General features: G+C 33.1%; 2 protein-coding genes across 2 annotated transcripts in view; one reads left to right on the forward strand and one right to left on the reverse strand.

Moving 5' to 3' along the window:
* The window catches only part of Gprk1 (G protein-coupled receptor kinase 1), a 608846-nt gene that overhangs the window by 125608 nt on the left and 459613 nt on the right, over positions 1 to 23625 (reverse strand). The window lies entirely within an intron of this gene.
* The window catches only part of LOC140448244 (cGMP-dependent protein kinase, isozyme 1-like), a 25299-nt gene continuing 2279 nt past the window's right edge, over positions 606 to 23625 (forward strand). Inside the window, exons 1-6 of the mRNA XM_072541348.1 lie at positions 606 to 613; positions 3321 to 3662; positions 9914 to 10068; positions 10332 to 10628; positions 12443 to 12664; positions 20122 to 20361. Coding sequence (XP_072397449.1) covers positions 606 to 613; positions 3321 to 3662; positions 9914 to 10068; positions 10332 to 10628; positions 12443 to 12664; positions 20122 to 20361 — 1264 coding nt within the window. The remainder of the gene's footprint in view (positions 614 to 3320; positions 3663 to 9913; positions 10069 to 10331; positions 10629 to 12442; positions 12665 to 20121; positions 20362 to 23625) is intronic.

A 23625-nucleotide genomic window follows, 5' to 3' on the forward strand; every position in this document is an offset into this window, starting at 1 on the left:
ATATATATATATATATATATATATATATATATATATATATATATATATATATATATATATATATATATATATATATATATATACACTATATGTCCAAAAGTTTGGAATATTGGAATATTTCATTTTTTTATTGATTTTTATATATAAAATCTTCTGAATAGTTAAACATCATTTTGTTTCAATTATCAACAATACTAAATAAATCTCAAAACCAGATAAACGATATGCGAAAAAAATATTTATTTTCTTGGAGTGAAAAACTTACAATGTACAACTTACATTTAAAAATAAATTAGTATAGAAAAAAATAATTTTTAATAAAACTAATAATAAGTATTTCCTCCATTGGCCTGTATGCAAGCCTGTAGGCGATTTGGCATGCTGCCGATTAACTGGTCGAGATGGGCTTGCGGAATTCTCTCCAATTCTTCACGAGCAGCATCTTTAAGTTCTGAAAGTGTAATAGGGGGATTGTTTCGCTTCTTGATGCGCGTTTTGAGAATGCCCCTAGCATGTTCAATAATGTTCATGTCGGGGGAATTCGAGGGCCACTGTAATGTAGATATTCCTTATTCTTCAAGAAAATTTTGTACTGCTGATGTTCGATGAGGAGGTGCGTTCTCATGCATAAATACAAATTCATCATCTACTGCCCCTTGGAATAGACGTACGACAGGATTTAAAACTTCCTTGATGTATACAGCACCAGTGACTCTTCTCTCCAGAACCAGCAGTGACGTCCGTGTACCACTCATAATACCACCCTAACCATAATACTGCCACCTTCAAATGGGACTCGCGGTTTAGCTGTTTCTAGTGGGGCTTGTCGTCCTGGGGCCCTCCAAACCAGTGTTCTTCGCGAATCAGATACCAAGTCAATTTTTGACTTTTGATACAAATTTACCGCATTTAGTCTGCGTGTTATTGTTTGCCGTGAAATATTCAGTCCTTGAAGCCTAGAAATTTCTCTGGATATACCACTTGTAGATTCCAGACGATTTCTACGAGCTATAAATGTTATTTGCCGGTCTTGTGCTGCTGTTGTACATCGATTTCTACCACTTCTGAGACGATCCTTGACTTTATTTGTATCTTGGCATTTTTTTTAATTTTCGATACAGCACTCTGAGTAACATCAGCAATATTCACGATATAACTTTGACTAAAGTCCTGTTGTAACAAAGCAATTACTCTGGATCTGTCAAAATGAGATATCACGTTTTTAGGCATTTTTAAACGGCTCAATTCAAATTTAAACAAAGACTGAAATAATGTGTAAATACGCTAATCAGTTGAATGTGACCAAAATCATACAAAAACGATTCAAATTTTTTATCATTTTCATTTAAAAACCCTCTAGAATGAATATCAACAACAGTTTTAAAACCTCCATAGGCGTAGATATATTATTTGTACGTATTCCAAACTTTTGGACATGTGTGTATATATATATATATATATATATATATATATATATATATATATATATATATATATATGTATATATATATGTATATATATATATATATAAAGATCCATCGAAATAAAATTTCAAGATATCAATATAGACAAATTATATATAGACAAATTGTATATAGTAATTTAAGATAAGATTTAGTGTAGATAAGAATAGAAATTTGTTTGGCAAACGACCGTTTTTCCGTTGCAAACAAAATTATAAAAAAACCTTTGTTTAGAATTAGAAGACATTTTACCTGAAGTTAATCTTTTCATTGTTTGTATAGTCGAGTATTAAATGACCATATTCTAATCTTTTGAAATAGGTATAAATGATGTATTGAAAAAACCAATTTTAAAGTAAGCTATTTAGTTTTCTCTGAAACCGAAATTAGGCTTTTCCAAAATCATAGTAAACACAATTTCAGCTTTTTGATTGGACGGTCGTTTTTAAATGGGAATTTGGGAGTCGATGATGAGACAGGAGAAGTCAGTCATATTTTGGTCATCGAAAGGAAACAGTCGTGTGTCTCAAGATAGGGTGTGGTTCGTGAGTTTGGATACCGGCGTAACGAAAAGAAGTGAATAGTTTGAAGAAGGAGATAACAAGTAGATTAAAAGAGGTCCTTGTATCTACCGTGGGCATTTTTATAAAGTATATGTGAAAGTATTCTTACGGCATCAAGTTGACAAAAGGAGGTCCTGGTGTCATAAATAAGTAGCGGAGTTTGGAGAAGTGAATCAGGTGTTTTTTGTGTAGTCTGCAGGAGGTTTGCAGAGACGTAAAGAAGGAGCCGAGGTGCCAAAAAGGGGAGATCACATCTTTGAGAAGACTGGACTTTTCTGGGTATGTTCCAACATACAACTCAAGAAGAAAATAAACTGTAAGTGTTTGTACAATTGAATTTTATATCTGTGAAGGATCGTTTCGACATCATGGTCATTAGCATTCAAATTTAAGAACTGAGGTTTTGTTAGGCTAATCAAAAGTTTAAAGTTTTGTGGTTTCTTTTTTTTCAAGTAAAGAAAATTTTAAGTAAAATTGGTTTTTCACGTAATATAAATGTATGTAGCTTTATAATCTTATTATCATAATAATTTGATTTATTTTCTTGTATGCTGATTGATAAGATAACGACAGAATTTAATAATTGTTTTATTCGTTCATATAAAATAAAGAAACGTAAATCTTTGTAATATAATATATTTATATTATTATCCTTTCTTCTCTATCTCGATAAAAGACAACTAGAAAATCTTTTGAATCCATCGAGCACAGGTAATATAAGGATTATTTTACTTTTGATAACAGATAAGTTATAATTTTTTTATTGGCTCAATAAACTAAGTTTGAACTCAAAATAAACAATCATAACAATATATATTACAAGTAAACCCCGAAATTGGGTAAAACTAGTTTTAACGGCATATTTTGCGTATTATCCAAATTGGCTGGATAAAAGGCAAAGGAAATTGATAACTTCTTGATTTATCCGAGTCATTCTAGATTTATTCAATGTCAAATGGATAAAGCAGTACATTTTAAACTTTGGTATAAAAACCACTACTGGCGTTTAAAATTTATTGCTTTTCTTTATTAAGAATCTACTACAGAATTATTGTCAAAAATATATAACTAAGCATTGAGAATTTGATATAACTAAAAGCGATCAAACTCATATTCATTTTTACTTCAAATTAGAAAATTGAACAGAATATACTATTAATATTCTATATATGTATATATATATATATATATATATATATATATATATATATATATATATATATATATATATATATATATATATATATATGTATATATATATGAATATATACTTAATTATATGGTATTTTTTTAGAGAAGAACATCTCATAAGAACCGCTATAGAAAACAATGATTTCATGACCAAAATATTATTTGGAGACATCCTTAAGGCTGTCATTCCAACCATGTATAAAAGGTTTATAAACGCCGGCGATGTGATTATAAAAGAAGGCAACAAAGGTTCCCATATGTATGTCTCCATAACAGGAAAATTTGAAATATCCAATCAAAATTTCAAAAATACCTTTGAAGATGTAAGAGTGTTCGGCGAATTGGCTATTATTTATGATGCTAAAAGATTAGCGACTATAAAAGCGCTAACGGATGCAGAAATATGGGTTTTGGATGCAGTCACCTATCAACAAGTGCTGAGGAGGTAAGTATTAAAATGACTTCTTTATTTGTAGAGTGTTTTCAATAACGAGTCTATATCTATCATATCTGTCGAGTTATTCCAGTTTGAGAACAGTGAAAGTTCTACGTTTTCCAGAACAGGATATAGAGCAAACTTTCCAGCAAGGTCTAATTTGAAGCTCCAGTCCCAAAATATGGCCGACTCTAAGCTTCTTCCCTCACTATTCACTCTTGGCAGAGTCCGCGCGAGAACCTTCACTGCTTACATATTTCAAATTACATAAATTGCATTATAAAAAATAGGTATTCATTGATATATGCGAAAATTTCAACTCTTAATATTTATAAACAAGAGAAGGTTTTTTTTATGTGTGTTCAAGTAGGGATGCCAACTGCGATGTAATTGCATGTTTCATCGCTTTTGAGAAAGAATTTGATAAAGTACTACATGGGAAACTGCGTGCGAGATCTTCACAGTGGGAAAAGGTGTTCGACAGTTTTGCATACTGTCACCAGCACTATTTAACATAATTTATATATGTATATATATATATATATATATATATATATATATATATATATATATATAAGAATTACTGGATATTAGTGACTGTCAATATAAACAAACAACACAGTTTATTAGGGTTGCAGTCAGAAAATTGGCCGGGATGTTAATGAAACACTCTTATGACTTTTTGTCTAGCTTTCGGAATGGTTTTATTCCTTTTTCAAGACACTGTAATAAAAAAAATGTAAATATTTATAAAATATCACAAATCTTCAGTGCAACTTACTAGTCGTTGAGATTATTTATAAAAGCATAGACACTCAACATTATTAATTACTATTTAAATGGGAATAAGCCACAATTAAAGGTTAAAATACGTTTATTGACGTTTCAATTTCCACTTCGGAAATCGTTCTCAAAAAAATAAAAAAAAGTGGAAATTGAAACGTCAATAAACGTATTTTAACCTTTAATTGTGGCTTATTCCCATTTAAATAGTAATTAATTTAAAATGCCGCAAGAAAATAGCTTCAGAACAATACTCAACATTATTAACACACATATAAAATATAAAATATTGGACAAAATACATTTTAAAATTCTTTAAAATTTAGGTACAGATAGTAAAAATTTTGTTTGTCATCTTTTACTGGTGTGTTTTAACTCTGACACATAGAGAACAAAAAGAAAAAATCCTATAATTAAAAAGTAATTAGGTGTACTTAATATTATATTTCTTTTTAAGAAATACTAGAGGCCCATCTTAGGTGATTTTAATTTTTTTTTTAATAATGTTGAGTGTCTATGCTCTTATAAATAATCTCAACGACTAGTACGCGCTATCTCAGAGTTTGTGATATTTTATAAATATTTACATTTTTTTTCTTATTACAGTGTCGTGAAAAAGGAATAAAACCATTCCGAAAGCTAGATAAAAAGTCATAAGAGTCTTTCATTAACATCCCGGCCAATTTTCTGACTGCAACCCTAATAAACTGTGTTGTTTGTATATATATATATATATATATATATATATATATACATATATATATATATATATATATATATATATATATATATATATATATATATTATAATTAGAAGATAATATTACAGTAAATGGCTCACTTATAAACAATCTTAGATATACAGACAATACCGTATTGCTTTAGATAGTGAGCATGTGCTCCAAAGGATGATGGAATAATGTTGTAGAAACATGTTACAAAGATACCCTTAACCTAAATTATAAGAAGACAAAAAAAGATCATTAGTAAAAACACCAACATAAACGCCCAAATTACAATAAACGATACATCTTTAGAAAGAGTGGAGAAAATACGCTACCTGGGCTACAATATTAAGAATACCTAGGAACATAGCTCAATCAATAGCAGATCAACAGATCAAAAAACAAATACGCATAAAAGTCCAGAAAGTAGAAAGACAAGGACAACTTAACACTATAGAAAAATGGAGAGAGTTAGTGAAATAAAATCATTGATATCTAGGAGGAGGAAATACAAAAATCAAAACGAACAACAATACAAAACATAAATAAACTAATCAAACAAAAAATCAAAGAAGCGAAGAAATTGTGGCTATTAGAAAAATGTGCAAGAATTTAAAGATTAGAAAAACAAAATGACAGCTTTAACATATATAGGAAAATTTAAGAAACAGGTTTTCAAACATATTACAAAACACAGAAATAGATGATCAGTAGGTGAGAATCATAACAAATTTATACCGACATCAGAAAGTCATAATACGAGTATACCAACAAAAATATAAAGAGTTCCCTACAAGAAGAGGAGTACGACAAGGATGTGTGCTATCCCCTCTACTTTTTAATATGCGCTCAAAAGAAATGTTTAAAGAGGCACTAGAAGACATCAATGAAGGCATATCAATTAACGGAACAATGTTGAATAATCCCAGATGTGCAGACTATACAATACTAATTGCGGACAGCAGAGAAGTCGACAGTACTGCGAGAGGTATGGAACGGCTCTGAATACAAAAAAAAACAAAAATCGTCATGGTCAGTAAGAACAAGATTAAAGACGAAACAATATACGTAAAGGAAAAGCTTTAAAGCAAATCATCATCATCATCATCAAACTATATGCGTCCACTGGTGGACATGTCTAACTCAGCTCTTTCCATATGTCTCTGTCTTGTGCGGCTTGCATCCAGTTATTGCTAACACGTTTCAGGGCGTCAGTCCATCTAGTTGGTGAAGGTCCTCTGCTCCGTAGTGCTGTTTGTCTTAATCTTCACTCGACAATACGTTTTGTCCATCGGTTGTCTGATAATGTGGCGACGTGTCCTGCCAATTCCATTTTAGTGACGCGATTTTTTTGATTGCATCTGTTGTTTCTATTGTATGACATATTTCTTGACATACTTCTGTCACTCAGAGTGACACCCAACTTCTGACGCTCCATAGTCCTCTGAGTCACGCGAATCTTATTAACTACCTTTTTTCTGAGTGTTATTGTTTCCGCTCCATAGTGAGTACAGGTAACACACATTGGTCAAAGATTTTCTTTTTGACACATATGTATAGAAGAAGAAGAAGAATAAGGCGAAGTTAAATAATTTAAAGGGGGTTTTATAACCATTTGACTCCCATTTCCAATATTACCTTCCACAGAAAGCCATCTGAGCCGGGGCTCTGCCATTTTTTAGTGACAACAGTTTTGTTACTGCATCTAGTGTTGGCAACGATATTTCAGGTTTAGCTGACTGGTACTGCTCTGATTCGTATATCGTTGTTAGAATATCAGTAACTGACAATTGTTTGAAATATTCTCCCCATTGTCCTTGTATTTCGCTATCCTCTGTAAGCAATTGTCCTGCAGTATCTTTTATAATCATACCGCTATGTTAAGAGCTTTTACAGAGAACAGTATTGATCATAGACACACAACTATTTTTCGGAATATATATAATAGTGCAACAGCTGCAGTGAGAATGTATTATGGTAGGAGTCACCAATTATATTCCCTGAGGGTCCGTTTCGAATACCTACTACACTTTCGCGGTCCGGACACTCAGCACTAAACCAGGCAGTGGCATAACCGGGGGGTTACCCACAAACCCTCCAGTAGTTGTAATCCCCCCTCAGTAGATCATCCTGGTTACGTCGTTGAAATTAGGCAACTAGGCCATCTCGTTTAGGGAGGAGTATGAAATAAACTCAAGGAAAAAGATAATTATAAAGCTATTGTATTACGCGCTATCTCAGAGTCCCCGTCTTTGTTTATAAATTTTTGCGAGCGTAATTTGAAATAATTGTATCTTAGACTTATTTATCATTTAATGCCACTGTTTCTGGTTGTTTTCCTTCTGCAACTATAGTGTTCAACAGCTTAGCTTAAATAGCGTTTGTTTTATATATTTTAGGTGAATAAAAAAAGATCATAAGTATGAAAAAGCAAACTAATATCTCATTGTTTCATCATGTAACTCAAACAAAGTACACAGTTTCATTGCCAAAGGATTTTAGTTCTGGATATTTTTGTCCACACACATATTTATCCAAAAATTGTCCCCAGGCAAGCGTTTCTGGAACTTAAGTATAAACCATCCTGTTAAAACAGAATCTTCCTGATACTCGAATTTCCATCTGAAGGGAAGCTTTGTTACTCTATAAAAAACGTCTGCATGGTCCATACATCATTAGGCTTGAGTGAAAAACTGATACTATACAGTTGCACAACATTTTTAATTATGTGAAAATCAGCAAATCGTTTTTAAATTCCAAATCAAGTTCATTATTAAACGTGAGAACTGGTAACATCAAAATATTTATTCTATCACACACGGATTTAGGAGAGGATAAATGGCAAAAGTTGAAAAAAACGAAAAAAAATTTCAATCTTTTTAGAAAAACATCTAATATCCGATAAGAAGTTCACAAACCCCTTGCACTGTAATTTTAAATTCAAGAAGTTCAGATGTCTGAAGATATCCGCCAAAAATGCGATAGTTCTTATCATTCATCATAATCAATAGTGGACAGAAATTCTTTTATGTTGTCAAGTGTTGCAAAGAATCTTTCAAGCACTAAACCTTTGCTCAGCCATCTCACGTTGTTATGAAGAAGCAAATCGTCAAACTGAGCATTAGTGTCTTTTAGGAATGATTTGAATTGACGATGCCTCAAAAATGATTTTGCACATATAAAGTTCACTATCTTCATGACGGTATGCATTTTACTGCGAGGATTTGGATTTAAACTGCAACACAACACACTTTTATGAATAATACAATGATACGATATTAGATTTCCATTTCACATAGGATTGCTTCTTAATTGCTGAACCAAGCCTTTCCTACACCCAACCATCGCTGCTGCGCCGTCCGTAGTGATCGAAATAACTTTTTTTAAAACCACACTATCCTTGCCAAAATAGTCCAGACACTATAATTTTATTACTATATTTTGAATTTAACGGCGGTCCGCAATAATCAAGCTCACGGACCGAATGTGGACCGCGGGCCGCCATTTGGTGACCACTGTATTATGGTGACATAAAAACATTTCCCTTAGAGAAAGCTATTAGTCAAGGAGACACCATCTCCCCTAAATCATTTTTTAACCGCTTTATTACAGAGTGCTATGAGAAACAATAATTATAAATGGGAAGTTTCTGAACCACTTGAGGTCTGCAGACGACATAGTCCTTATTGCAGACCTGGTAGATCATGCCTGACAAGTTCTTCAAGACTTTCAGAACTCTTGTACAGGAGCTGGTCTCAAAATGACCTTTTCCAAAACACAATACATGACCAAAATGACCAACCTTGTACTGGCCAAAAACATTTCAACTAATGGCACGCAAATTGAACAAGTGTAAGTAAATAGATACTATAAGTATCTGGGCCACGAGATAAATTTAGGAAGAGGCAATCGAACAACAGAGTTGAATAGAGAAAATGTACTAACATGCGCAGCTTACGGATAACTGAGGGAAGTATTTAGACCAGATATTCTCATGTGCTTGAAAAGGAAGATACAAGTGGAACAGAGAGCAATGAAAAAGTTAATGTTGAATATATCTCTCAGAGCCATAGTTTTAAATCAAACACTTAAAGAACGATTTCCGAAGTGGAAATTGAAACGTCAATAAACGTATTTTAACCTTTAATTGTGGCTTATTCCCATGTAAATAGTAATTAATTTAAAATGCCACAAGAAAATAGCTTCACAAACACTTAAAAGAAATACAACGCTTAAATGGAACTGGGCAGAACATGTTGCCAAAGTCAGAGATGGAAGATGAACCAAGAAAATTTTAGAATGGATACCAAGACACGATACTTATAGTAATCCAACAAGGTGCTCTAACGACATCAAGTGCACGCAGTACAACTGGATTCAAGGTATCAAGATGGGATACAATGGAATTATTTACGTGAGGCCTACGTTCAGCAGTGAACTCAAAATGGCTAACGATGATGATCTTTTATAATTCCTGGACAGGTTAGTGTTTTCTAGTTTCCCATAAAACTATCTAGATTACCCGATTTTATGATTACCCTCAAGTCGTTTTATTCATGCTTTAAGGTTTGTTATTTCTTTCTTCTTAAGTTTCTTTTTTGTTTTAGTTCTAATTCTATGATAGGTTCCCTAGAACCCCCTTTATTTTTCGTTCTTTTTTTTCTATGCATTCTGTAGCCGCAATTTGCATACTTAAGTTTTGAGTTTCTTTAAATTATGCGATCAAATATATAAAAAAGCACTTTTGTTTTAGATACAATGTGAAGGAACAAGAAGAAAGGGTTAATTTTTTGATAAAAAATGATATTCTTAAAAACGCTGGGGAAAAGGTGCTCAAATCTGCTGCAAACTCATTAAAATCTGAATCTTTTGCAGGAGATACAGCTATCGTAACAGAAGGCGAAAAAGGTAAAACATAAAGAAAAAAGTAAGACAATAAAGACAAAAGCAATTTTGAGTTTGGTTTTAAAATGATATTAAAGTACAAATTCAACTCTCAACCCTGATATTTTTAGTCTTTGAGACCACCAACCACTTTTTTCCTACATTTAGGTTAAGTCCGAAAGCCTAACTTTCAGAGTGTCTACAACTACAACGGTATTGTCGATATTGAAGGTTCAAGTTTTTGTTTTCAATTCGGTCCTAGTGTAATACACAAATAATATTTTTAGGTGACAAATTTTATATCGTTCGAGCGGGAACGGTGACTGTAACAAAGAAAGGTGAAAACTTTATCCAAACTCACGGGAAAGGTTACTGCTTCGGTGAGCGAGCTCTGTTGGAAGAAACCTGTAGGCAGGCTACTGTGACTGCTAATCCCCCATTGGTGGAATGTCTTACATTATCCAGAAAATCCTTCTTTGAACTAACGGAATATCTTAAAGTTATTCCTCCAAAATTGTCCGTAGCAAAGCCTAATATTTATCAGGATATTAAACTGGATGATTTAAAAATTTGTTTTACTTTGGGTAAGTATTGCTTGTATAAATAATTATATTATATTAAATTTTTAAACAAATTAAACTTTAATTTTGAATTTTTAAAATTTAACTTTATAGGTTACTGGTCGATACTTCAATCAGTCTAAAACAACAATTTTCACAAAGCGACACTGGTTTAAAATTGCACAATTTGATTAATGAGCATGTTTCCAGTCGGTTACTGGTGTTGTAACCTCGGAAACCTTTTTTGGATGGTGCTAGAAAGGTCACCAATGGAGACACTGCGGACGGCAGCCTGCTGGTTGGTGGAGAGCGAGTCGTGGGTTCGAAACTGGCTTTTGGAACCGGGAATGGGTTCAACGGACGAAATAAGTAAAGATAGGACAGGATAAGATATATTAGAAAAGATACAGAAATAAACAAAATGATAGATGGTTAAAATTACCAAAGATAAGATAGAAAAAGGGCGCCACTTAACTTTTCGGGGTTAAAGGGGAAAATTAAGAAACCCTAGAAACGAAAAGAGATAAGGAAAGATATTAAGGGTCTGAGACCAAATCCAAGGACAGATATCAACAGTCAATTATTAAATAAATCTTGTCAACACTCACAGATAGGAAATAGGATCTTGTAATGGCAAAATAGTTGATGTTAGATTTTTACTCACATTAACGAAGTATTTGTGATATGTTTGAGCTATGTGAGTTTTATTTCGAAGATCGTTTATTATGGACCAAGTTTTTCTTGCAACATTTTTAGAGCTTCCCAGACGATTCTGATAGTACATTTTTTTAGCTGTATTGATAAGTTTTAGATAGGTTCCTCTGTACTTGGAGATATATTCAGTGACAAAGACGTTGGTAGTAAATTTCTTGATGTACAGTAGTGAACGCATATTCTTGGCTGATATGCGGATACCTTTGGTAGTCCAGGGTTTTTGATGTTTTGACTTAATTGTAATTAAAGAAAATGCCATATTGTAAATACAGACGAGCCTATCTAAAAAATCACTAAAATTATAGACCACTTCCACAGAGGGAAGGTGCCACCCAGAAGTCAAGCACAAATTTTGAAATTTACTGCTTCATGATCATGCATTAATAATTGTAGAGCGTAGAGTGGTTATTTAATAAATTTTTCTATATATGAAGGCAAAATTGAAAGCAATGAAAAAGGTCCTCTCGGTGAACGAACTGTTTTCGAATTGAACAAAAAGTATGACTGTGTCTACTTTACCAGCTCTATACTGCTCTCCAAGCTTCTGAATCGGAAATTGTTTAGTTGTAGGACTTTAAGATCCAATAGAAAAAATTTTCCTTTAGATGAACTGGCACCCGATAAAAATTTACAGACTGGCAACTCTGACAGTATTGCTACCAGCAATATTACAGTAAATAAATGGAATGATATAGGAAAAAATGTGTCATTGTGCCTAGTACCATATAAAATGTAACAGAAAAATCTTCAGTTCAGCGCATGACCAAAAAAGGATTAAAAATAACAGTACAATGTCCAAAGAGTATTAAAGATTATAATCGAAATATGGGTGGAGTTGATCTTTTCGATCAACTTCATTCTTGTTTGAGCATTGTAGTATAGGGCAAAGGTACGGGCCTTGTACCTTTGCCCCAATGTGCTTACTGACTTACGTATGATATTCTCATCATAAAATTATTGCTACAATATTTAGCAAATGAACTGATTTGACCGGAAGATCTCTATTTAGTATTTTTTATAAAACGAATTTTATCAAAATTCTGTTGTTCAACTTCTACATTTCAATCAAGGGTAGAACAGCTAATTTGAGATATTTCAAGGCTAAAATTTGTTGTTTGTTTTAGGTATAGGTGGATTTGGTCGCATCGAATTGGTCAAACACAATGAAACTAATAAATTGTTCGCCCTAAAATACATGAGTAAGATTGATATCGTCCGAGACATGCGTCAACAACATGCCATTAATGAAAGAAAACAAATCCAATGTTCTTCTCCGTTTATTTTAGATATGTACAAGACATTTAGGGATAATAAATTTGTTTATTACTTACTGGAGGCTTGTCTAGGTAAATATATGTTGCAAATTAGGGTAGATTCTTGGAGGTTGGCGAAAAACTTGCTAGATATTTTATATAATAATCGATAAGATACAGAGTGTACGGAAAAAATACAATTAAATTAATTCATCCATTCAAATTAAATTTTATAAGCTATTACTGTAGATTTGAAATGAATCACACTATTATTCGCTGAAAAATTAGTGCCCAATAAATTATTTATACTGTTCGGTATGTTACCGGTATGTTCGGTATGTATGATAATTAGGAAAACAATATTATTTACCGTATACATGGCCTACTTTGCCAAGCATATTTCAGTTTTATTTCAATATTTCTTTCCTTAGCACATATAAATAAATACAAAAATTATTTTGAGAACTCGCGAGATATTAACAGAAAATTGACTTATCATTTTTTATCACAATCTTTGAAACATAATAGGACTACTTTGATAATACGTTTTGAATTTTATTTTTTAATAAAAACTAGAACAAAAAAGCTCTATTTTTGTTTTTTATAAAAAAACTTTTAAAACAAAAATACAAGAAAAATTATTACACTTTTATCAAAAAAAAAAACATAAGAAAAGTTATAACTGAAAACAACTTAAATTTTCTTTACAAGAAAAATATCCTGCTCTAGTTTTGGAAGGTTCCTTTAATATTTTCTGATGTCTTTAATGGTTTTTTTTTAGGAAATTGGACCACTACAAAAGTACCAATTTTTAGATTATTTCCATCTACAGTGGGTGATCAAACTATTATGATCACTTCAAAAAACTTTGTATTTTGCTGTTTAATAAAGAATAAAACTGCATATAAGCGTCTAATAATGTGAATATAATATAAAAATAGATCATAAACACGTTCTTTTACAAAATTTTAAAATTTTTGAATGAATGTTTGAATGTTTCTCAGGTAGTCTTCTTTTATTTTACCGTTTCTGTGCCAGGTGGCAATGAGTCTCTCAATTAACTGCTGCTTATTTGTGACAGTTTCCTGGGCAATCTCCCTCTTCATAAGCTCCCATAGATTTTCGATCGGATTGAGGTCTGGGGAATTACCTGGCCACATCAGTACTTTAATTTTTTTTTTCCAGGTACGATGTTACTGTTTTTGCCTTATGGCACGGTGCTGAATCGTGCATGAAGGTAAAATCCTCCGATTCGCCAAACCAGTCTTTGATTTGTGGCATGAGCTTTCTTTCCAGAACTTCAATATACTGATGTTGATTCATGATTCCATTCACAATGTACAGCCTACCTGTACCCTTACTGTTGATCACAGACCATACCATGATCTTGAGAGGATGCTTTACTCGCTCCACTATGCAATCCTTTTTCACCCACTCGCCTTCGGACGAAGGCCGACTTATCCATGAGTATCTCCACTGTAGACTCATCGGAGAAACAAACCTGTGAATATAAAAAACTATAAGATATTTTTTTAGGATAAAAACACTGGTTATAGGGATTTTAAACTTGAGTAGTCACGTAATTTACCTTATTCCAATCCTAAATTGTCCAATTTTGGTGTTCTTTGGCCCATTTCAGTCTCTTTTTCATCATTGCGATGGTCAACTTTAGTTTTTTGGCAGGGCGACATGATTTGAAACCTTGGTCGGCAAGCCTTCTGCGGACTGTCATGTCAGAAACTGGCATCCCAGCTTCACGAATAAGTCTCGTGAGGATTCTTCTTGGCTTCTTTCTATTGTTTACGAAGATATCCCTCATTTTTCTTTCGTCTCTGGGTGTAGTGACACGCTTTCGACCACATTTTTGGACACGCTGGTGAGTCAGGGGTTTGTTGGTATCCATTTTTTTCTTGATATTGTTCACTGTTGCTTGCGCTACTTGGCATTGTTGAGCTATCTGACGTTGGAAAAGCTTTGTATTCAATAAAAGTGTCTTTATCTCCACCATTTTACACACAGGGACGTCTTTAGCCTTACCCATTATGATTTTCGTCTCAAAAATCGAAATGTTTTGAAAATGTCTTTAAAATTAAAACTGATAGTTTTTTTTTTCACTCACAATCACCACTAATATATTAATAAAATATACTACAAAGATAAAACGATACTAATCTTTCAAAAACAATACAAAAACATATAAATTCAGTTGTAAACTCCAAGCACAAATTCACCACAATGTGTATGTTGTCACGTAATTTGACACAAATGACAGTTCTAGAGCTGTAAACGTCAAAAAAAGTAAGGTTATTAGTGACAAAATATATTGGCATACCTTAATCGTATAGCAGCATATGATTTTATTATAAAATTTTTGAATAAATTTGAAAAACCTAAACTTTTGTGATTGATCATAATAATTTGATCACCCTGTACTTCGATGTTGTCATCAGATTCTATATTTTCAACCACTTAATCCTGCCCTTTTTCATGTGATTCATTTGTCTTCTCACCCTTATCATCGTCACTGTCATTCATCTCTATCTCGATTTCTTCTGCTAAATTTTCGTCGTCATTCATCTCCAGCTATATTTCTCCTTCTAAATCCTCGTTCCCACTTCCCTCTTCTGTCTGATTAAATTCTTTAAATTGAACTGATTCACCGGATTCAGTATTAAGCAACTTTTTCTTTCCTTTAATGGTACCTCCTTTCTTTTTTTGTTATAAAAACTTAAATAATGCATTATCAATTTCAGAGCTTACCCTTTTTTTCCCCAAATCTCTCATTCGGTATCTTTTTTAGCACTTTATGTGGGTTAATTCCAGTTGCGCAAAATGAACTTGAAAGTTTGGTTCTATAGCATCGATTAGTTTTATTAGCAATTGAGGAAAGATGTTTTTTTCAACTGAATTTAAGTTAGGTTGACTAGTTTTTAAATCAGTAAGGATCTTTTTTCAGTTCTTGTTAAAAGGCCGAAAAAATCCAACATCATATGGTTGTGTAAGCCCTGTAGAACTATGTGGCAGAAATACAAACCTTATATTTGCCCTTTGACAAGCCTCTATTATCTCAATATTCAGATGTGAGGACAAGTTGCCCCCAATCAAAACCTTGTTGCTGTTATCCCGTTTTGACCACGGTAAAACAACTTTAAAAAATCAGTCTTGGAAAGTTAGTGCATCAAACCATCCAGATTTTGTTCTGTTATACAATGTAAGAGGGGAGCCACCCGTTATTCATCTATCATATAATCTTTCAGCTTTATAAATGACATACAGTGGAAGGCGTTCTGCTGTTGCGGTGGCTGCGAACATTAGAGACCCTGCGCTTTTAGTGGCATTCATGTATCTTTCCGGGTATTTTGTCCCTCGTCGAAATACACATTTTTGGGTACCAGGGTCATCTGACAAATTTGTTTCATCATAATTTAGGATATTTTAAGGTTCGATGTTTTCAAGTGTTATTTTTAAATTACTAAAATATCCCTCTATGATTTCTTCGGTGTGGGCTGCCCCGGATCGTTTAACGTTTTGGCAGTGTCTAAGAGTTAAAAGGTGCTTATGCTGTGACAAAAAAGCCTTGATCCAGTCACAACTAGGAAGGTTGTTGTGAGAGAAATAAACAACTTGAGTTCCTCTGACATCTATATATTGTTTGACAAGTATTCTAATGTCTGGGCTTGTTAAAAGAGCACCATATTCTGCACTTGCTATAACAACATCCACTAAATGACGTTCTTCTATTTTAGTGAGTGTAAGGAGATGGCCAATGGAGGAACTATCCGTTCGTTTAATTTTGTTCAGTATGGTTCTGCGTGGCACCTTAAAACGTTTCTCTGCCTGACGGGAACTTAAACCCTCTCTCACTGCTCGTTCAAGCATGGTTTCAGAGTAGTTTACACACTGCCTTGCTCCGATTTTTTTTTGCTTTTTCTTGGCATTTTGATTAGTCCTTGAAAGAAAAAAATAATTAAGTAAATACTGACATGCTGTTTTACGTAAAAATTAATACTTTATGGTGTTAAAAACTCAAAAGCTCTCTTCAGTTTCCTTTTAAATGCCTCTAAAAAACATTTTATATAAAAACGCAAAACAAAAATTAGAGACAAATGTCAGGACAACATTGCCCACTTGGATTTTGTTTTATAAAGAAAAAAAATGTGATTCTTGATAAACGTTCCAACGCAAATTCAGTTAAGACAATACTAAATAAGACGTACAAACAAAATCTTAGTCAATATTCCTACTATTGTACTTATACCCAGCAGTGCTTAGCTTTTAACCTAAAAAAACTACAAAAACGTTTTCAAGTTCAAATTTATTACCTTACTACATCGAGTTAGAATCTATGGAGAAGCTATGAGCATATTAACGTATGTACTAAAAACGGCGTAGGTAGGCGTGGCTAACTGTGATATCAATATGGCGGTGGGATCATGGCCGGACTCAATAATATTAACCCTGGAATATCACACCTATTTTTTTTTGACATACACCTCACATATGGGTATCAGATACCCATTGATTTTTTGTGAAGAAATAAATAAAAAAGTAAATATTTTATGATTTCCAGGGACTATCTAGTCACTATTGAATACACATGAATAATTAAATCAATGATTATATTTTCTCTCTCTTAATTGTAGCAATACAAAAGAAAAAAATATTAAAAATGTTTAAAAATATTTAACAAACATTTTCTAAAAAACCAGAAACCTAATTCAAAATATTTTACCTTAATATAACAACAAAATGGTCTTTCTAACTAAAATCTAACACCTTTTGATTAGAGAAATCATAGTCATTCTTAGCCAGGTATTTCAATTTCACTCATTTTGGTGACTGCATTCACAACAAAGTTTCGCTCTATGCTCCATGCAGTATGCTTTATGGCAAGCCGAGCATGCATGCTTCGTTTTTCTATCTTTTCCTTTGCAGAGATAACACCTAGTTTGCTTCACTAAACTTGTGGGATGTTGTGTTGGAAGGTCTTCAACTTGGAGAATGCCACAAATTGATTGCCTGAGTGATTTCGGTAAAGAAGGTATTTGAAGTCTCTCTCGCATTAGTGGTTCAATTAAAGCCATTCCCAAAGACTTCAGAAAAGATTTTCTATTATTAGATGCAGTTTCTTTCCAATGGGTATTTGCGAGAGAAAATAGCACCATTGCATTTATGCCACTTGCATCAAGCATGTTAAAAAAAATTCTTAGTGGCCATCGTCTGCATTTTCGTGATGTAGTATAAGAATGGCATAATTGGTCGAACGTATCTGTACCTCCTTTTGATTCATTATAGGTGTGTATAAGGTTTGGTTTTCCTGTATCAGCATTTAATGAATTATCAGGATGTAATGTTGACGGCAAGAGAACAACTTTTTTGGGCTTTGGAGTGTATGAGATGATAGTTTTATTTTCGTCGAATGCAAATAATGATGTACCTACTTCTTTTTTACCGAGAAAAGACGGTGGAATTTCTCGTTTATTTTTTCTTAGTGTACCCAAGATAGTTAGTTTGAATTGTCTCATCATTTGATCAGCAAGAGGTATTGAAGTAAACCAATTATCTACTGTTACATTTCTGTTGGTTCCATGTATTGGTTCCGACAATTTCCGAACGTAAAAAGCTGGTACTGACTCCTTATCCTGTGTTTGGACTTTTCCAATATATGGAATAGCGTTAACCATATAAAATGTTTTAGAGTCATTCATCATCATTATCTTTATTCCATATTTGTCGGGCTTACTACTCATATAGATTTTAAATGGGCATTTCCCCCTGAATCCTACGAGCTGTTCATCGATAGTACAATGCTGAAAAGGGGTGTAGTATGATGTACAGTTGCTTATAAAGATTTCCCATAATTCGCGTATGGGTGGAAATTTATCCGCTGCTTTTCTTGTTGCTCTTGTATTTTTATCATCAAACCTTAGGCATACAGCTAGAAATGCAAACCTCTGCTGCGACATCGTAGCACGAAATATTCCATTTCCAAATTGTAGGGACCAAAGTTCATCAACACTAGAGTTAGAAATACGTAATGCACCAGATATGAACAATAACCCAATGAAGGCTTTAACTTCTATTTTATTTGTCAATTTGGTGTAACTTTGCGCTGTGATACTTTCACGTTTGCGAATGATTTCTTCATTTGTAAAAAGAACGATAATATCTAACATTTCTTCATTAAATAGTAAGTTCCAGGCTTCTTCAGGAGACTGAAGTATCCTGGCATTTCCTTTGCCGCCCGGTAAACGTATAACAAGATTTGCGGCTGTTGTACGACCACGCCTTGAGGGCTGTTCTGTAGACCAACGATGCCCGTTTTTTCCAAGTAAACTTGCAACATTTCTCACTGGTTCATGATCTGTTTCACTATCACTTTGTTCACTTTCATCAGTGTCGGTATTGGAGTTTTGTTCTTCGACATAATCCTCCTCAGATTCAGAATCGGTACCAAAGATATTTTCACCATCATCTCCGTTGTTTTCATTAGCAAATAAATGTTCAGCTTCCCTTTCCAGTTCAGCTTGGGTCAACGGACGACGTTTTTCCCAGTTTTCTTTCCAGCCGCATGAAGCCATTTCACTAAAAAATAATTATAAGAAAAATTAATAAATTATCGGAAACCTCACACATGGGTGCTACATACCCTAGCGCTTATTCAATAAATTCTCGTGATCGGAAATGTCGCACAAATGAGACAGCAACTAAAAACTTGTCCTTGGCAGACTACAGACTGAATTTACATGAAGCGGTATTAACATTGAAATGCGATGCTACATTCAGTTAAGTGTCTCGATGGGTATCTCACACCCAAGTATGAGGTTCCAGGGTTAAAACTACTTTAAAAATATGACTAGTTATTCCGAAGATTTAATCATAATCTAAAAAAGTGCAATACATTTTTAATAAACTATGATTTATTTATCCCGCGGTAAACACTAAAAACCCGATATATTATACATAAAGATAAATTAATACAGTCAAATACTATTAATTTATTCTCTGAATTACGGGCCATTACTTTGTTTACATATTTGTATACTAACTTGTAGAACGTTATTCCTGAAGATTTTTTATTAACATTGCTTCTGCCACTGCAACTACGTTGAGAACAAGAAACCATTATTATGCACTATCACAATATATTATTACAGTTTCTATAAAAGTATTATAAAACTAAAAATATTCGAAAAACAAAAACGTAATAAACATATACGATCTGTCAAAAGTGGCAAAACAATATGGCCGAAGTGAGGTCGTTTTAAGTCACGTGATGCCCTTTCCATAGATTCTAACTCGCCTTACTACCAGTACCAGCGTTACACTTCAGTCAGGCAGGTTAGATCACACTGGTCTTGATTTCTAGATTTCTACATGTTTTTTTATGCGCGCGTAAACATCTGTGGTACTTTGCTATGTTGCCAAGTATTTTTTTTACAAATATATATACCTTTACAGTGGGCAAAGTTGAACCTACTGGAAAAATTAGGCCATGTTTACGGTACCATTTTTGCATTCTCCATATATCTAATTCTGCTCTGTTTTAGCTGGAGATCTATGGCACATTCTTTATAAAGAAATCCCTGATAAAAGATTCAAAGAAAAAGAAGCCAAATTTATAGTCGGCTGTGTTTTAGAAGCTATCGAATACTTGCATTCGAACGAAATTATATTTAGGGATCTGAAGCCAGAAAACGTGTTATTAACGTCTAACGGATATTTTAAACTGACAGATTTTGGATATGCCAAAAAATTACCCAGATTTGAAAAGACTTTTACTTTTGCTGGTAAGTTATCTACAGATCTTATAAGTTTTCTATATTTCAGACATTTCTATTTCGAGGCATATTTCCACCGACGATACTGTTATATTGGCAACTCACGAATATTGAGGAGAAGCTTCTAAAATATAACGAAAAATTACTTAGTTTAGCTTTTTCATATAAAAATGAGTGCACGTCATTTAAGATTTACGACGTCAGATCCTCACAGCGTTGCCAAAACATCAGAATAGTTAATAAGTGAGGACATTTTAAAATGTCAACTACTATTCAATTGGATTTTTTAAAATGTAGTAAAATGAGTAAAAAAACTGAAAGATTTTATAAACATTAAATCCAATGCTAATAATAATATACAAGGTGGTCCAGAATTATGTACATTAATTTCTAGAGCTCATAGTACGTCCAAAAATAACGGTACTTCTTTATGTACACTTTTTTATAAAACTGAATAATAAGGGAGATACAACCCTTTAAAGGGGTGAATTGAAATTATTATTTTTTCAAATATCTTCCAAACGGTTTTGAATACGGAGTTCATATTTTGGGAGTGATTATAAGACATTAGGATAATTAATTTCATGTCACCACCTACCACATCCTATATTAATACAGGGTAATTTTGGAGGGTAAGTGGGGGTTATTGCGTCACATGTTTTTTAATTTTTACATATTTTAAAAAAAAATTTTAAAAATTGTTTCCTTAGACTTTTCTACGCAAAAAAGGTGCTCTTGTAATATTTCGATAGATATCACCGTTTTCGATTTATTTAAACTCGAAGGTATACATGTATTTTATTGTAATCGTTACATTTCTTAATATTCATCAAGTATGCTTTGGAATTGACACTTGTGTTAGCAATAATATTACAAATTAATGGAAAACTTAATTAATACTTAACATTTAATTAATGGCGAAAATAATATTTCACAACAACTGTTCAAATGTCCTCCATTTTGTTGAATACATAATCTAATTCTTTTATTTAGCGAACGCATTAATCCATTTAATGTTACTGGATCATTTTGTAAATCGGTAAATACTTGTTCAATTTTGTCTCTTAACTCATTTACTGTATTAATTGGAGTGTTATACACTTTTGATTTCAAATAACTCCATACTGTAAGGTCCAATGGATTCAGATCACAACTACGAGCAGGCCAATGAATCGGTGCATCCGCACCCCGGCCTATCCACCTATCAGGGAAATGTTCATGTAACCACCTTCTACAAATTCTTGTGTAATGTGGTGTAGCACCATCATGCATGGAAAACATGTTTCTTCGTATTTGTAATGGAATATCTTCCAAAATATCATGTAAAATATTGTCTAGAAAATTGTAATACATGTTACCATTTAAATTTCCGGGAAAGATGTGGTATCCTATGAAACTATTTCCTAAAGTAGCTGCCCAAACGTTTATCTTGAACGTGTGTTGAAAGTGAGTTTCCATTGTAGCCCTTGGATTTTCTTCAGCCCAGAAGTGCATATTTCTGGAATTGAACATACCTTGTCTTGTAAATGTGGACTCGTCTGTAAACAGAATGTTGCTTAAAAAATTTGGTGCAGTTTGAACTTTATTTTGCAATACTTCACAAAAATCAACTCTAAGTAGCATATCGTCAGGTAACAATTCCTACACTTGTCGATAGTGGTAAGGATGTAATTGCTCTTCATGCAGAACTCTTAAAACACTTTGATGGGAAATATTCGTTCTTAATCCTAACCTGCGTGTACTTATTGTGGGGTCATTTATTACAGCATCCAATATTTGCTGTTCAACGCGAACATTTCTTGCTTCTTTACGACGACCAGCATCTGTATTCCTTCTTTGAAGACAACCGGTTTCTCTCAGTCGTCGTTCAGTACTTACAAAAGTCCTGGCATTGGGAATATTTCTGTTCGGATACTTTTCTCTGTAGCGTCTTACAGCGGCAGCAGCATTTCCCGAACATTCCACTAATACTAAAAGTATGTCTGTCATCTCAGAATTTGAATAGTGTGCCATATTGCGGGCAAACAAATTTAAAAATATAGCAAAAGAGACGTGTTAAACAAATTTCACTGTCGAGTACAATAAAAGTGTAGATAAAATAATTTAATCGTTATTAAACGTCACTGACAATTCATAGACTACTTGAGATTAAAGTGTTGTTGCTAACACAAGTGTCAATTCCAAAGCATACTTGAGGAATATTAAGAAATGTAACGATTACAATAAAATACATGTATACCTTCGAGTTTAAATAAATCGAAAACGGTGATATCTATCGAAATATTACAGGAGCACCTTTTTTGCGTAGAAAAGTCTAAGGAAACAATTTTTAAAATATTTTTTTTACAATATGTAAAAATTAAAAAACATGTGACCCCACTTACCCTACAAAACTACCCTGTATTAATATATGATGTGGTAGGTGGTGACATGAAATTAATTATCCTAATGTCTTATAATCACTCCCAAAATATGAACTCCGTATTCAAAACCTTTTGGAAGATATTTGAAAAAATAAGAATTTCAATTCACCCCTTTAAAGGGTTTGTATCTCCCTTATTATTCAGTTTTTTAAAAAAGTGTACATAAAGAAGTACCGTTATTTTTGGACGTACTATGAGCTCTAGAAATTAATGTACATAATTCTGGACCACCTTGTATAATTAACCAATTGACTAATGTGATTAACCTTTTACCATCTGTTTTTGTGGTTCTGACACTTCTTTTGTGTTCATTTTGCCATGAACGACATATTGTTCCATTTTGGAAGATCCATGTTTCATAAAAAAAAGAAGCTCATACAAAAATTTTTCTGTAATATAATATCTTAAAATAAAGTTCTCTTTACTGCAATATAGGCAGTTAAAAGTTAGCAATAACTGGATGCAAGCCGCACAAGCCAGAGACAGATGAAAAGAGCTGAGGGGAGACCTATGTCCAGCAGTGGATGTACGCAGGTTGATGATGAAGAGGCAGTTAAATAACTCTATAAATCTGAAACCCAATTCGTTTAATAATTTTAAAGTTCGTTTTTCTACAAAGAAAACACTATAATTTAATAAACATTTCTTATGAGCAATCATTCTGTCTACTTTTGCTAATTTGTCAAAGTCCTTACTTGTTCTATATATCACGAATACCACTGACATTCAACTCTTCTGTATTACATAATGACGGTATTAGATTTTTGTTTCAATACAGGGCAGCGGCAAGCCGCTTATTCGTATTTCGATTCAGAGCACTCCTCAGAGCGGTAACTCTGAGATAGCGCGT

This window comes from Diabrotica undecimpunctata, chromosome 8 (genome assembly GCF_040954645.1).
Source record: "Diabrotica undecimpunctata isolate CICGRU chromosome 8, icDiaUnde3, whole genome shotgun sequence".
Lineage (NCBI taxonomy): Eukaryota > Metazoa > Arthropoda > Insecta > Coleoptera > Chrysomelidae > Diabrotica > Diabrotica undecimpunctata.